General features: G+C 43.3%; 1 protein-coding gene across 1 annotated transcript in view; it reads right to left on the bottom strand.

Moving 5' to 3' along the window:
* Positions 1-21: 21 nt before the first annotated feature.
* TOP6BL (TOP6B like initiator of meiotic double strand breaks) overlaps positions 22-14,658 on the bottom strand; it is a 97,255-nt gene continuing 82,618 nt past the window's right edge. The window contains exons 14-16 of the mRNA XM_064576117.1: positions 4,523-4,598; positions 253-440; positions 22-160 (exon numbers count right to left, since the gene is read on the bottom strand). Coding sequence (XP_064432187.1) covers positions 95-160; positions 253-440; positions 4,523-4,598 — 330 coding nt within the window. The 3' untranslated portion in view covers positions 22-94. The remainder of the gene's footprint in view (positions 161-252; positions 441-4,522; positions 4,599-14,658) is intronic.

Consider the following 14,658-nt stretch of genomic DNA (forward strand, 5'->3'; position numbering starts at 1 on the left):
AAGTTTATTGAACAGACAGCATGCGGCGCCAACAGCTGCGGGGGAGTCGTGGAAGCCCGGGGCTTGGGGTTGGGGGCGGGTGGGACTCCCCAGCTTAGGGCTCAGGGCCGGGACTCAGCCACTCGGATAGATTGGAGACCTCCTGCTGCCAGAGCGAGTCCTGCGGGAGGAAAGGGAGCCCGGAGTGAGGACCCTTCGACAGCGGCCGTCTCCGCCTTCCCGGTGCGCCCTCCCCTGCCCTCGCCCGGTTACCTCCAGGCCGCCCCCGGGGCTCCCCCTGCTCCCGCTAGGCGTCAGGGAGGGCCCCGTGGGCTTCGTGCGGCACGCGGCAGCCTCTGACGGGCTCCGGGTACTGGCAGAGTGGAAGGCCCGCGTCTCCTCCATGCCCTGCCGGAGGCAGCCCCTCTTGAGCCTCTTGTTTTCCACTTGCCCGCTGGTCCCTAGGCGAAAACAAGCCCATTTTTGCGCCTACGGCCCGTGCTAGAAAGACCCTTGGGGCAGAAGAAAGGGGGGAACTGGTCCCGGCTCTTCTTGCCCCCCCACCTCAAATTCCTTGCAGGCAGGTCCAGATCAAAACGCAGCTCCGGGCCTTAAGGCTGAGGCAGCGGAATGGTTTCAGTCCTCACTTGGGGCTCACGCCCACTCATTCACTGCACACAGATTTCTCATGGAGTCCAGCTCCTCCCTCCCTGACAAGCTGTGATTCCCCCTGCCCGAAAGCCAGCCTCACCTCTCCCTTCGTAGCTCACAGTACGTTGAGCAGTGCCCATTAACTGATGGACTTGTGCAAATTTAAAGTGAGTTTGTACCCATAGATTCCGTCTGAGCAGGTCCTGAGAATGTAGCTCAATGAGCTGTTTCTGGGTGAGGCTCACAAATGCTAGGAGGAATGCAGAAGTGTGTACAAAGCCCAGGGACAGAACACAGAAAGAGGCTGCTAATCATCCCTAGAGGTGAAGAAAGTTTCCCTGAGATGTCTGAGCTGGGTTTTTAAAGGATGAAGAGAAATATGCCAGACCAACAAGGGAAAGGAAAGGAATTCTAGGTGGAAAGATGCAAATACCCAAAGACATTAATTAGTATCCCACATAAAATGCAAAATGGTGGGGGGCGTCTAGGAGATGAATCTGAAAGGGTTAGTAGGAATCAGAGAAGACTAAGAAATGGATTTTTATCTGTAGAAAATAGGCAGTGAAGAATTTTAATAAGCACTGGAGATGTATTGTTAATTTTGTATTTTAGATTATTCTGTCAGGTGTGGCTTAGAGTCAAACCAGAAACAGGAAGACCTTGGGGTGTCTGGGTGGTGCAATTGGTTAAGCATCTGACTCTTGGTTTCGGCTCAGGTCGTGATCTCAGGGTCATGAGGTGGAGCCCCACATGGGGTTCTGTGCTCAGCGTGGAATCTGCTTAAGACTCTCCCTCTCCCCCTACCCCCTGTGCATGCAGGCACGTGTTCTCTCGCTTTCTCAAATAAATAAATCTTAAAAAAAAAAAAAAAGGAACATGAAGACCTCAAGAGCCCCAGAGAGTGAAGGCAGCAGGAATGGATGGAGGCACCACCAGGTTAAGAAGTATATCCATGAGGGCGCCTGGGTGGCTCAGATGGTTAAGCATCTGCCTTCGGCTCAGGTCATGATCCCAGGGTCCTGGGATCGAGTCCCGCATTGGGCTTCCCGCTCCTTGGGAGCCTGCTTCTCCCTCTGTTTCTCTCTGTCTCTCATGAATAAATAAATAAAATCTTAAAAAAAAAAAAAAAGTATATCCATGAGGCCAAACCAACAGGTCTTGGTGAGAGATTAGGTGTGATACAGGAGAATGAGTGGCATCTTGAATGAATCTCATTTCAGATGTGAAAAACTGGATGGGTAGTGGTGCTATTAATCCTGACAGAGGGGGGCGCCTGGAGGCTCACATTTGAGTGTCTGCCTTTGGCTCAGGTCGTTGGAATCGAGTCCCGCACTGGGCTCCCTGTTTTGACGGGGAGGATGCTTCTCCCTCTGCCCCTCCCCGCTGCTTGTGCTCTCTCACCCTCCCTCTCTCATAAATAAAATCTTAAAAAAAAAAAAAAAAATGCCTGACAGGTAGGACCATGCGACCTCCACATGGAGCTGCTTAGTGAGCAGATAAATCTCCCATCTGGCACTCAAGAGAGGCCTGGGCTAGTCACGCCAACTGGAAAGTCTTGAGCTCCAGAGGCAAGGTTCAATGCCTGGGCTGGAAGAGAGCAGCTAGGGAAGGAGTGCTGTACAAGCACCGTTTAGGGGGTGGCCAAAGGAAGCTGGCTGAAGAGAAAGATCAGAGGGGAGATGAGGTGAGTCACAGTCTTTTAGTGCTGAATTCTGTAAATAGTTCAGGCACAGTAAAGATAAATGTACAATTTGGTACTTATGAAGTCTTCCCAAACAAGAGACCTTGCAGTGCAGACGCCACAAAGAAAGCAAGTGCCCTGGGTTAGAATTAGAGAATGGGAGGAAGAAAGGGAGAGGGTACAGCTTGCTTTTTTGAGAACCCTGGCTGAGATGTGATGGAGAGAAAGAAGTTGTTCAAGATCATGGGAGATTTTTTTAAGTACTGAGAGATTGCCCTGCTGAGGGGAGAGAACTCAGAAGAGAAACTAAAGGTGCAGAAGTGGTAGCTGATGCAAGTAGGTTCTGAGAAAGCAGTAGGGCTAATGCCACCCCTGAGCCTAGCAGGGATGGGGCCCCATGCTGAGAGTTTGGGCACTAAGTGTGAAGTAGGATGCTAAGTCAGTAGGCAGAAGCTGGGTAGACATTTTAAAGAATGGAGTAGCAACTGACAAGAAGGCCAGGAAGACGACATAAAGGACTGATAGCTAAGGGCTACCCAGTGAATAGACCGTGGATATATGGTGGCATCATCCAACTTTCAGTGAGTTTCTTTAGCAGAACTGCCCACGTGGGACATAGGATTGATGGTGACTAGAGCTGCAGCTTTATCAAGCAGAGAAGCTCACCCAACCTTCCAGAGGGTTGCACCGGATTACATATACCTAGATTTTAAGGCTTATATTGCACAGTGGAAAAAGCATAGACTGAAATTCAGATTATCTGCCTGCAAAGCAACCTCTGAGCCTGGCTTGCCTCTTGTGAAATGGGACCAATGCTGCCCATGCCAAAGGGGACCACTGTCAGAGTGGTCACTGTGGGAAAGTCTAGCATCCCCCTGGGTCCACAGAAGGTGCTGGATAAAATGTTAATTTCTCCCTTCTAAAGAAAGGAAGAAATTCCTTTTTTACTCTTTTCACTGTATAAATACTGAATTGTATCCATTCTTTTAAATCTCCAAATCTATATTTATATAAATAGATTCTTTGCTTTATACAAGCCTTCACTGCAGGGTTCTCAGTAGCAACAGCCCCCACAACATTGCAAACAAGGCTCAACTGATAGAATGATTCAGGAGCACCTCTTAGGTCTAAGTCTGGACAACATGCAGCATGTTGTAGTTGTGACCTTGGAAGAGGAATTTTACCAACAAAGTATAGGTGCTAAAGTCAGTCCCCAAATTCCCTCAAGCCCAGGTACTGTTTTGACAATGCATTCCTACTAGTCTTGGCTCTTGGAGACAGACTGGAGCCAGGCTACCTAGCTTTGAATTCTGGCTCTCCCATTTACTACCTGTGTGACCTTCAGTAATTTTACTGACATATCTGTAAAATGGGAATAGTAACACTACCTCAGAGGATTGTTTTGAGAATTAAGAGCATTAACGCATTTTAAAGCTCAGAATCGGGGTGCCTGGGTGGCTCAGTCAGTTAAGCGTCTGACTCTTGATTTCGGCTCAGGTCATGATCTCAGTGTTGTGAGATGGAGCCCGCATTGGGCTCTGCGCTCAGTGGGGAGTCTGCTTAAGTTTCTCTCTCTTCCTCTGCCCCTCCCCCCGTGCCTGCTACCCCTTCCCCTAAATCAATCAATCAATCAATCAATCTTTAAAAAAATCATTAAAACCTCAGAATAGAGCCTGGCACCTCACTACCAGGCTCAGGCACCAGTGGCCACGGTGATTTCCAGCCATACACACATCCTCTGCCACTGCTGGATCTGAAGGCTGTGTAAGTGTTGGAGGGAAGGGGGGGGGAACAACCAGTGTAATCATATCACACACAACAACTCCCCAAAACATACATCAAGGCTGAGGTGTTCTGCACCCAGGAGTAATCTCTAGAGCCCCAAACAGAGCAGTAACCAAAACCAGGAGAGCTGCATTATCAGCACTAATGATCGAGAAAAGACACAAAGGCGTGAACTGGATTCAGGGCCCTGCCCCTCCATGTACAACGATCTTTAACTGCACAAACTTTATGAGGAATTTCTAGTTCTATCATACCAGCTTTAGGGAGAGAATGCCCCCTGCTGCCCCAGAACACCCCTAGTGGCAGTGGGAGCCAACCAAATCCCAGGATTTTGCTGTGGTGGAAGATGCAGTTTGAAAGCTTGAAGTCAACATTTTTTACTTCTCAGCTTTGGTCCTGGGCTCACCTGAAAAGCTGAAACCTTACCTGCAAGGAGTTCCAGGCTGCTGTTCTCATGTGCATCCTCTGTGCTCTGCTCTGCATTTTTCTCTGGGAGCAGCTGCTTTAAAAATCAGAAGTACTAAGTGAGTGTTGCAGGAACATGAAAAAGCCCCAATGAGACAAGTGTGCCTGGTGGCTGTGTTGACCTCACAGGGCTGTCTTCCCTCACCTAGAACTCCCTCGTACTTGTTTCTGGCTCATGTGAGTCCCCGACCCAGCTCCAATCAAAGCTTCCTTCTGTCAGAGCCTTTGCAACCCATTCCAGGCACTCCAGGCATTTCCTTCCTCCTCCGAATTCTGGTCACCTGCTTACCATCTGCCTCTCTCCTTGGGCTCTGAAGATGCACTGCCTGCCCTTGTTTATCATTTTTGTTTGTGTGTTTTACACATTATTTTTTTTAAAAGATTTTATTTATTTATTTAGGTATGTAGAGAGTACACACAAGTGGGTGGAAGGGTAGAGGGAGAGAGAGAATCTTAAGCAGGCTCCATGCCCAGCGCGGAGCCCGACGCAGGGTTCAATCTCACGACCCTGAGATCAAGACCTGAGCCAAAATCAAGAGTCAAACGATTGAGCCCCCCAGGCGCCCTATTTTCCACACTTTAAATTCCTTGAAAGGTAAGGTTCATTGTGCCTGCATCCCTTTACAGCTAGCATAGTGTACCTTGCACAGGGAAGTGCTCAACATGTAACTGCCTGAGGTCAAACCTGGGAGGCCACAGGGCACATTCTGTGGTCCTCTGTAGCCTTTCAAAGCCTTGCCACACTTGGTTTGATTTGGACAGAGAAACGAAAGTTCTTACTAAGATAAGAACCCAATCCTCCTAGCTTCTTGTTTTTCAAGAATACAAGTACATAAAAAGAGACCTCCTCTTCATGAAAATTAAAAACTTTTGTGCTTCAAAGGGTGCTATAATGCGAAAACTCAACCCACAAGAATGGGAGAAAATATTTACAAATCGTATCTGATAAGGGTGTTGTATTTAAAATAAAGATCTCTTATAATTCAACAGTAAAATAACAGCCTAATTAAAAATGGGTTTGGGGCACTTGGGTGGCTCAGTCGGTTAAGCGTCTGCCTTCAGCTCAGGTCATGATGCCAGGGTTTTGGCATCAAGCCCCACACTGCATCAGGCTCTCTGCTCAGCAGGCTCTCTGCTTCTCCCTCTCCCTCTGCCTGCCACTCTGCCTACTTGTGCTCTCTCTGTGTCAAATAAGTAAATAAAATCTTTTTTTAAAAAATGGGTTTGATAGGGGCGCCTGGGTGGCTCAGTCGTTAAGCGTCTGCCTTCGGCTCAGGTCATGATCCCAGGGTCCTGGGATCGAGCCCCGCATCGGGCTCCCTGCTCCGCGGGAAGCCTGCTTCTCCCTCTCCCACTCCCCTTGCTTGTGTTCCCTCTCTCACTTTGTCTCTCTGTCAAATAAATAAAATCTTTAAAAAAAAAAAAATGGGTTTGATAGATTTGGAGACCTTTCTCCAAAGAAGAGATACAAATGGCCAACAAACCCATGAAAAGATGCTCAACATCATTATTCATTAGGGAAATGCAAATCAAAACCACTATGAGAGGGCACCTGGGTGGCTCAGTTGGTTAAGCGACTGCCTTCGGCTCAGGTCATGATCCTGGAGTCCCGGGATCGAGTCCCGCATCGGGCTCCCTGCTCGGCAGGGAGTCTGCTTCTCCCTCTGACCCTCCTCCCTCTCATGCTCTCTGTCTCTCATTCTCTCTGTCTCAAATAAATAAATAAAAATCTTTAAAAAAAAAAAAAAAAAAAAAAACTATGAGACACTTTACACCCAGTAGGATGGTGGTGGTAGTAACAACAACAACAATAATAATAGACAATACTCGGAGGATGTGGAAAAATTGGAACCATTATACATTGCTGGTGGGAAAGTAAAATGGCCAGTTTGGAAAATAATTTGAAAGTTCCTCAAAAAATTAAACATAGTGGGGCATCTGGCTGGCTCAGTCAGTAAAGCGTGTGACTCTTGATCTCAGGGTTGTGAGTTCGAGCCCCATGTTGGGTGTAGAGATTACTTAAAGGTAAAATCTTTAAAAAAAAAAAAAAAAAAGTTAAACACAGAGTTACCATATAACCCAGCAATTCTACTACGAGATATATAACCAAGAGAATTACAAACATATGTCCACCCATAAATGTTCACAGTATTACTCATAATCACCAAAAGTGCAAGTAACACAAATGTCCATCAACTGATGTACAGAAAAAATGTGGTATATCCATACAAAAGGGTATTATTCAACCATAAAAAGGAAACACTGTCACATGTTACAACACGGATGAATCTTAAAAACATTATGCTTAGTGAAAGAAGCCAAAGGCTACCTATTATGTGATTCCATTTACATGAAATACCCACTATAGTCAAATCCATGGAGACAGAAAGTAGATTGGTGGTTGCCAGAGGATGGGAGGAGGGGAATTGGGACTGAGTACAAATAGGTACAGGGTTTCTTTTTGGCCTGATGGAGATATTGTGGAATTTAGTGGTGACTGTTGCACAACACAGTGAATATATTTAAAGCCACTGAATCCTACAATTTAAAATGGTAGATTTAATGGTATGTGAATTCTAACTCAAAAAGTACTCTTATCATGTATTATTTACTAAATCAAGTTTCAACGTCTAAGTACATTCCAAGGAACACAAAAGGGTAAAGATGGCCCTGATGGTGTGAAAAAAAGAAAGTCTCATGTAATAGACAAACCTTTCTCCTATCCTGAAACTGGCATCACCAAGGAAATAACCACACTCAGATTTAAGGCTCTCAGCCTTAGATGAATCTTGCATACCCTTCATTCATCATCAATCCCCCCAGATGAGACAGCCCAATCTCTGGGATACACCTCCTTGGATTTAACACTGTGAGACATTTGATTCTGGTCTACCCCCCACCCCCAGAAAACAATACCTTTCCTAACAAAACTACTTCCCTGTTACTGCTCTTATTTATTATGGGTTTATGTTCTCAGCTGCTACACACATCTGTGACACTAGCCCTGGAGAACTACTTTGTCTATTCCTTCATGGCCCACGTCCTTTGTGCCAACACCCCTAAATATTCACTCCAGGCATGGCCTTTTCCTATTCTATAAAACTCTAAATACATATTCTCTCATTTCTTCTACTTCTCCATAAACTATATAATAGCCATAGATTGTTTTACTCTATATTATTCAAGAGTTCAGCCATTCTACTTTATCTGTTTAATAAAAGTGGAAACTGGGGCGCCTGGGTGGTTCAGACAGTTAAGCGTCTGCCTTTGGTTCGGGTCATGGTCCCAGGGGTCCTGGGATCAAGCCCCACATTGGGCTTTCTGCTGAGTGGGGAGCCTGCTTCTCCCTCTCCCTCTGCCTGCTGCTTTTCCTGCTTGTTCACCCTGTCAAAAATAAATAAAATCTTTAAAAAAATAAAAGTGGAAACTGAGGGACTGTCCAGGGGTAAAAGAATTTGACCTATCATCATTGATCTTGTAGTTTTTAGCTGAAGCCATTGGGTGCCACTCTTGTGCCACTAACAAGTTATTTATCATTAAAAGGACATCACCAGAGGGAAACAGTAATGATCTTGAGTGCAGAAGCAGAGGTTCTGCTCATGAGTGCCTCTGATCACTCATCTTCCCTGGGCTATATGGTGTGGAACATTCCTGTACCAGTCCTATATGGTAACAGTGTTACTAGGCTTTGGAACAAGGAGACCTCAGTGCAAAGCCTAGCCTTGACATTTGCTCACTATGGGATCCTGAGCAAATCAGGAAAGTTCTCTAACCAGTCTCTCCATCTATAAAATGGGAAAATTACAACCTATTTGTAGGATCTTTTTGATATTAAAGTGGAAATCTTGGCACAGATTAAGGATTCAATGAATGTTCCTTCCTTCCAAGACCTACGACCTTGAGTTCACTACCCATCTGCTAAATTAATTGGACTATGAATGGCCCTGAGGCTATGAGCTATCACTATGGCAACAGAATGGGGCAAAAGAGGGGAGATCATTTCCTTTTGCAATCTCACTAGGATATCAGAGAGGCCCAAGCAAAAGGTCTTCACAGGATGAAACATTTCTAGATCCCACCCATATATCCTAGGCCCTATGATAACAGCACATGCCTTACCCTGAACCCATCCCTAGAAATCTGAAGGTGTGGATGGCTATAGTGAATGCAAGTGGCTCCCAAAAAGGTATGTCCGAGTCTTTACCCCCAGAACCTGTAAATGTGACCTTATTTGGAAAAAAAAGTTCTTTTCCAAAGTAATTAAGGATCTCAAGACAAGATCATCATGGATTTAGAGTAGGCCATAAATCCAATGACAGGTGTCCTTATAAAAGAGGCAGAGGGAAATTTGAGAGACACAGGAGAAAGGCCATGTGTTGAAGATTCAGGCAGAGACTGGAGTGTTGTGCCAAGGAACACCTGGAGCCACCAGAAGCTGGTAGGGGAATGGAAAGATTCTTAGAGCCTTTAGAGTTCTCCTAAAACCTTGATTTCAGACTTCTTTTTTATTATTTTTTTAAATAGGCTCCATGCTGGGCTTGAGATCAAGACCTGAAGTGCGATCAGACTCCAAAGCCTAACCAACTTAGCCACCCACGTGCCCCTGATTTTAGACTTCTGGACTCCAGAACCATGAGATAATAAATTTTTGGTTTTTAAACCATGAAGTTTGTGGAAATTAGTTTGTTCAAGTTGTGGGCAACAGATTTCCAAGTTGGAGGGAAACCAGCAAGAGTATTTGCAGTGAACTAGTTGAAGGGAATGGCAGATGCATTCCAAGGAATGGCTTCCTAGAAGGTACATAAAAGGTGTGGTGAAGGGAGCATTTATAGGGATTTCACTCCCATTCTCTAGCCTTTCTAACTATAAAGCAGAGGAGGATAAGCAAATTGATAAGATGCTGTGATCCTTGGGTGTCTAGGCACCTAAACTTCTCCATCTAATCAGGCAAAGAAATAGCAAAAGTGCAAAAGGACCTATTATTTTGTCAGAAACAGTATCTGTAATTTTTTATAGCAACTTTATTGGAATATAACTTACAAAAACTGCATTTATATAAAATGTACAATTAGGTAAGTTTGGGCATATATACGTATTTGTGAAACCATCACCCAATCAAGATAATGAACACATCCATCACCTTCAAAAGTATCCTCTGACCTTCATAATCATTCCCTCCAACTCTTTTACCTCCTATCTTTAAGCAACCACTAATCTGTAAGTAAAGATTAGTTGGCATTTTGAAAATTTTTATATAAATGCAATCAAACAGTATATCCTTTTGTATTTAAGGCTTTTCTTTTTCCTGGATGCTATCATACCTGATCCAATATTTCAAGGTTTTTCATTCAGCATGGCTATTTAGAGATTCACCCATGCTATTGTGTATATCAACAGTTCATTCCTTTTATTGCCAAGTAGTATTCCATTGAATGAACCATTTACTTATCCATTTACCTGTTGACACTGGGTTGTTTCCAGTTTGGGGTTACATGACAGAGGTGCCATGAACATTAGTATATAAATTTTTGTGTGGACATATGTTTTCATTTCTCTTGGATTAATACTTAGAGGAGCAGAATGGCTGGATATGATGTATATATTTAACTATTTAAGAAACTGCCAAAATGTTCTCCAGAGTGATTGTACCACTTTTTATTCCTACAAATAGGGGATAAGAGTTCCAGTTCTTCCACATCCTTGCCAATACGTGGTATGGTCAGTCTTTTCATTCCAGATAGGTGTGAAATGTGCTTCTAACTTGCATTTTCCCTAATGACTAATGTTAAGCATCTTTCTCGTACGTTTATTTGCTGTTTGTGTATCTTCTTTTGTGAAATGTGTGTTCAAATCTTGTGCCCATTTTAAAAAGTGGGTTTTCTTATGCTTAAGTTTTGAGAGTTTTAAAATAGTCTCAATATTAAGGTAAGGTTTTTAACTATAAATTCAATTTCTTTAATAGACACAGGTATAATAGACCAGGTATATAGAGCTATTTCTTTTTTTTTTAAGATTTTATTTATTTGAGAGAGAGAGCGAGCGAGCATGCGTGCACATGAGCAGGGAGAAGGAGCGGGAAGGGGCAGAGGGAGAGGGAGAAGCAGACTCCCCACTGAGCAGGGAGCCTGATGAAGGCTCTGGGATCATGACCTGAGCTGAAGGCAGATGCCTAACCGCTGAGCCACCCAGGTGCCCCAAGAGCTATTTCTTCTTGAGTGAACTTTAGTAATTTCTGTCCTTCAAGGAATTTGTCCATTTAATCTAAGTTGTCAAATTTCCTGATATGATATTTAACATTTAACATATGGTAACATTTAACATTGTTTATAATAGCCCCTGATAGTCCTTTTATTTTTATTTTTATTTTTTTTAAGATTTTGTTTATTTGCGAGAGAGAGAATGAGAGACAGAGAGCATGAGAGGGAGAAGGGTCAGAGGGAGAAGCAGACTCCCTGCTGAGCAGGGAGCCTGATGTGGGACTCGATCCCAGGACTCCAGGATCATGACCTGAGCCGAAGGCAGTCACTTAACCAACTGAGCCACCCAGGCGCCCCCTGATAGTCCTTTTAATATCTGATTGTCACTTCTCTAATTCCTAATAGTAGAAATTTGTATCTTCTCTCTTTTATCCTGATTCGTCTGGCTAAATGTTTATCAATTTTATTAATCCTCTCAGGGCATCTGGGTGACTCAGTCGTTAAGCATCTGTCTTTGGCTCAAGTCATGATCCTAGGCTCCTGGGATCAAGCCCCGCATCGGGCTCCCTGCTCAGCGGGAAGCCTGCTTCTCCCTCTCCCTCTCCCCCTGCTTGTGTTCCCTCTCTCGCTATCTTTCTCTGTCAAATAAAGAAATAAAATCTTGAAAAAAATTTTTATTAATCCTCTCAACAAACCACCTTTAAGTTTCATTGATTTTTCCCTACTGCTTTTCTGTTTTCTATTTTACTGACTTCCACTCTGACTTTATTATTTCTTTTTTTAAGATTTTATTTATTTAGGGGCACCTAGGTGGCTCAGTCGTTAAGCGTCTGCCTTCGCCTCAGGTCATGAACCCAGGTCCTGGGGTCGAGCCCCGCATCGGGCTCCCTGCTCAGCCAGGAACCTGCTTCTCCCTCTCCCACTCCCCCTGCTTGTGTTTCCTCTCTAGCTGTCTCTGTCAAATAAATCTTTAAAAAAAAAAAAAGATTTTATTTATTTATTTGACAGAGAGAGACAGCGAGAGAGGGGACACAAGCAGAGGGAGTGTGAGAGGGAGAAGCAGGCTTCCCGCGGAGCAGGGAGCCCGATGCGGGGCTCAATCCCAGGACCCTGGGATCATGACCTGAGCCGAAGGTAGACGCTTTTAACGACTGAGCCACCCAGGCGCCCCATGACTTTATTATTTAATTTCTTCTGTTTAATTTGTGTTTAATTTGCTCTTCTTGTTCTAGTTTAAGTTGAAAGCTGAGATCATTGATTTGGGACCTTTTCCTTTCCTAACACAGGCATTTTTCTCTCTAAGTACTGCTTTAGAGACAGCTCACAGATTTTGATAATTTGCATTTCTATTTAAATTAAAATATTTTTCTAATTTCTCTTTTGATTCTGTGTTTGACACATGGGTTATTTATAAGTGTTATTTAATTTCCAAATATTTGGAATTTTCTAAATATCTTTCTGTCATTGATTTTACTTAAATCCTACTGTGGTCAAAAACATACTTTATATGGGGCGCTTGAGTGGCTCAGTCATTAAGCGTCTGCCTTTGGTTCAGGTCATGATCCAGGGTCCTGGGATCAAGCCCCATATCAAGCCCCATATCGAGCCCCATATCGGGCTCCCTGCTCTGCAGGAAGCCTGCTTCTCCTTCACCCACTCCCCCTGCTTGTTTTCCTGCTCTCGCTGTGTCTCTCTCTGTCAAATAAATAAATAATCTTTTTAAAAAATACTTTATATGACTTGAATTCTTTTAAGTTTATTGAGATGTATTTGATGGCTCAGAATATTGTCTATCTTGTTAAATGTCCCTTTTGTTCTTGAGAAGAATATTCTGCTGTGGTTGGGCAGGGTGTTTTATGAATGTCACTCAGGTCTAGTTAATTCATAGTGTTACTTAAGATTTCCATAGACTTACTGATTTTCTGTCTATTGTTCTATCAATTGTTAACAGAAGTATGTTGAAATTTCCAAATATAATTGTGGATTTGTCTATTTCTCCTTACAATTCTACCAGTTTTCTTCATTTATTTTAAAGTTCTCTCAAAAGTTTCATGAATGGGGGCACCTGGGTGACTCAGTCAGTTAAGCATCTGCCTTCAGCTCAGGTCGTGATCTCAGGGTCCTGGGATCAAACCCCGCATCAGGCTCCCTGCTCAGTGGGGAGTCTGCTCGTCCCTCTCCTTCTGCTCCTCCCCTCCACTCATGCTCTCTCTCTCAAATATATAAAATCTTAAAAAAAAAACCCACTTTCTTAAAAAAAAGTTTCATGAATATTTGGGGCTATTATCTTCATTACACTGTACTCACTGTATGGAATTCATCATTATGAAATGACCCTCTTTATCCCTAGTAATACTGTTTGCTCTGAAATCTACTTTATAGCCTCTTCAGTGTTTTTTATTTTTATTTTTTTTATTTATTTGACAGAGAGAGACACAGCAAGAGAGGGAACACAAGCAGAGAGAGTGTGAGAGGGAGAAGCAGGCTTCCCACGGAGCAGGGAGCCCGATGTGGGGCTCGATCCCAGGACTCTGGGATCATGACCTGAGCTGAAGGTAGATGCTTAACGACTGAGCCACCCAGGCACCCCATCAGTGTTCTTTTTTTTAGATTTTGTTTTGTTTTGTTTTAAGTAATCTCTACACCCAACATGGGGCTCAAATTTACAATCCTGAGATCAAGAGTTACATGCTCTACCAGCTGAGCCAGCCAGGTGCTCCTCTTCAGTGCTCTTTTTATTAGTGATATAATATATATCTTAAACATGGTATATCTTTTTCTATCCTTTTACATGGTCTATTTTTGTCTTTATTTTTTATTTTTTTAAAGATTTTATTTATTTATTTGACACAGAGAGAGAGAGGAATCACAAGTAGGCAGAGTGGCAGGGAGTGGCAGAGGGAGAAGCAGGCTCCCCGCTGAGCAAGGAGCCCGATGTGGGACTCGATCCCAGGACCCGGGGATCATGATCTGAGCTTAAGGCAGACGCTTAATGACTGAGCCACCCAGGCGGCCCTATTTCTGTCTTTATTTTAAAGTGGATTCTTATAGGCAGCATATAGTTCTCTTGCTTTATTCAATCTAACAATCTCTGCCTTTTAATGTAAATAGTTGTAAAGACCATTTACATTTAATACGATAATTGATATGGCTGAGTTTAAATATATCATCTTGCTAACTGCTTTCTATTTGTCTCATCTGTACTTTGTTCTCTTTACTTCTTCTTCCTCTTTTCGATTATTTTTAAAAACAGACTTTATTTCTTAGACCAGTTTTAAGTTTATAGCAAAAATGAGCAAAAGGTACAGAGATTTCTCATATGCCCTCTGCTCCACATATGTATAGCCTCTCCCATTATTAACATCCCCCATCAGAGTGGTACATTTGTTACAAATGATAAACCTACATTGACATATCATTATCATTCAAAGTCCATAGTTTACATTAGGGGTTACTCTTAGTATTGTACATTCTATGGCTCTGGACAAATGTATAGTGACATGTACACACCATTACAGAATCATAAAGAGTAGTTTCACTGCCCTAAAAGTCCTCTGTGCTTTGTATATTAATTCCTCCTTTCCCTTTAACTCCTGGAAATCACTGATCTTTTTACTGTCTCCATAGTTTTGCCTTTTCCTGAATGTCATATGCTTGGAATCATATAGTATGTAACCTTTTCATATTGACTTCTTTTATTTAATAATATGCCTTTAAGCTTCCTCCATGTGTTTTCATGGCTTGATGGCTCATTTCTTCTTAGTGTAAAATAATATTCCATTGTCTGGATGTGCCACAGTTCATTTATCCATTCACCTGCTGAAGGACATCTTGGTTGCTGCCAAGTTTTAGCAATTATTAAGAAAGCTGCTATAAACATCTCTGTGCAGGTTTCTATGT

The sequence above is a fragment of the Mirounga angustirostris genome, unplaced genomic scaffold (genome assembly GCF_029215605.1).
Source record: "Mirounga angustirostris isolate CCGP_5_RB_7025 unplaced genomic scaffold, mMirAng1.0.hap1 SCAF_13, whole genome shotgun sequence".
In the NCBI taxonomy this organism is placed as follows: domain Eukaryota; kingdom Metazoa; phylum Chordata; class Mammalia; order Carnivora; family Phocidae; genus Mirounga; species Mirounga angustirostris.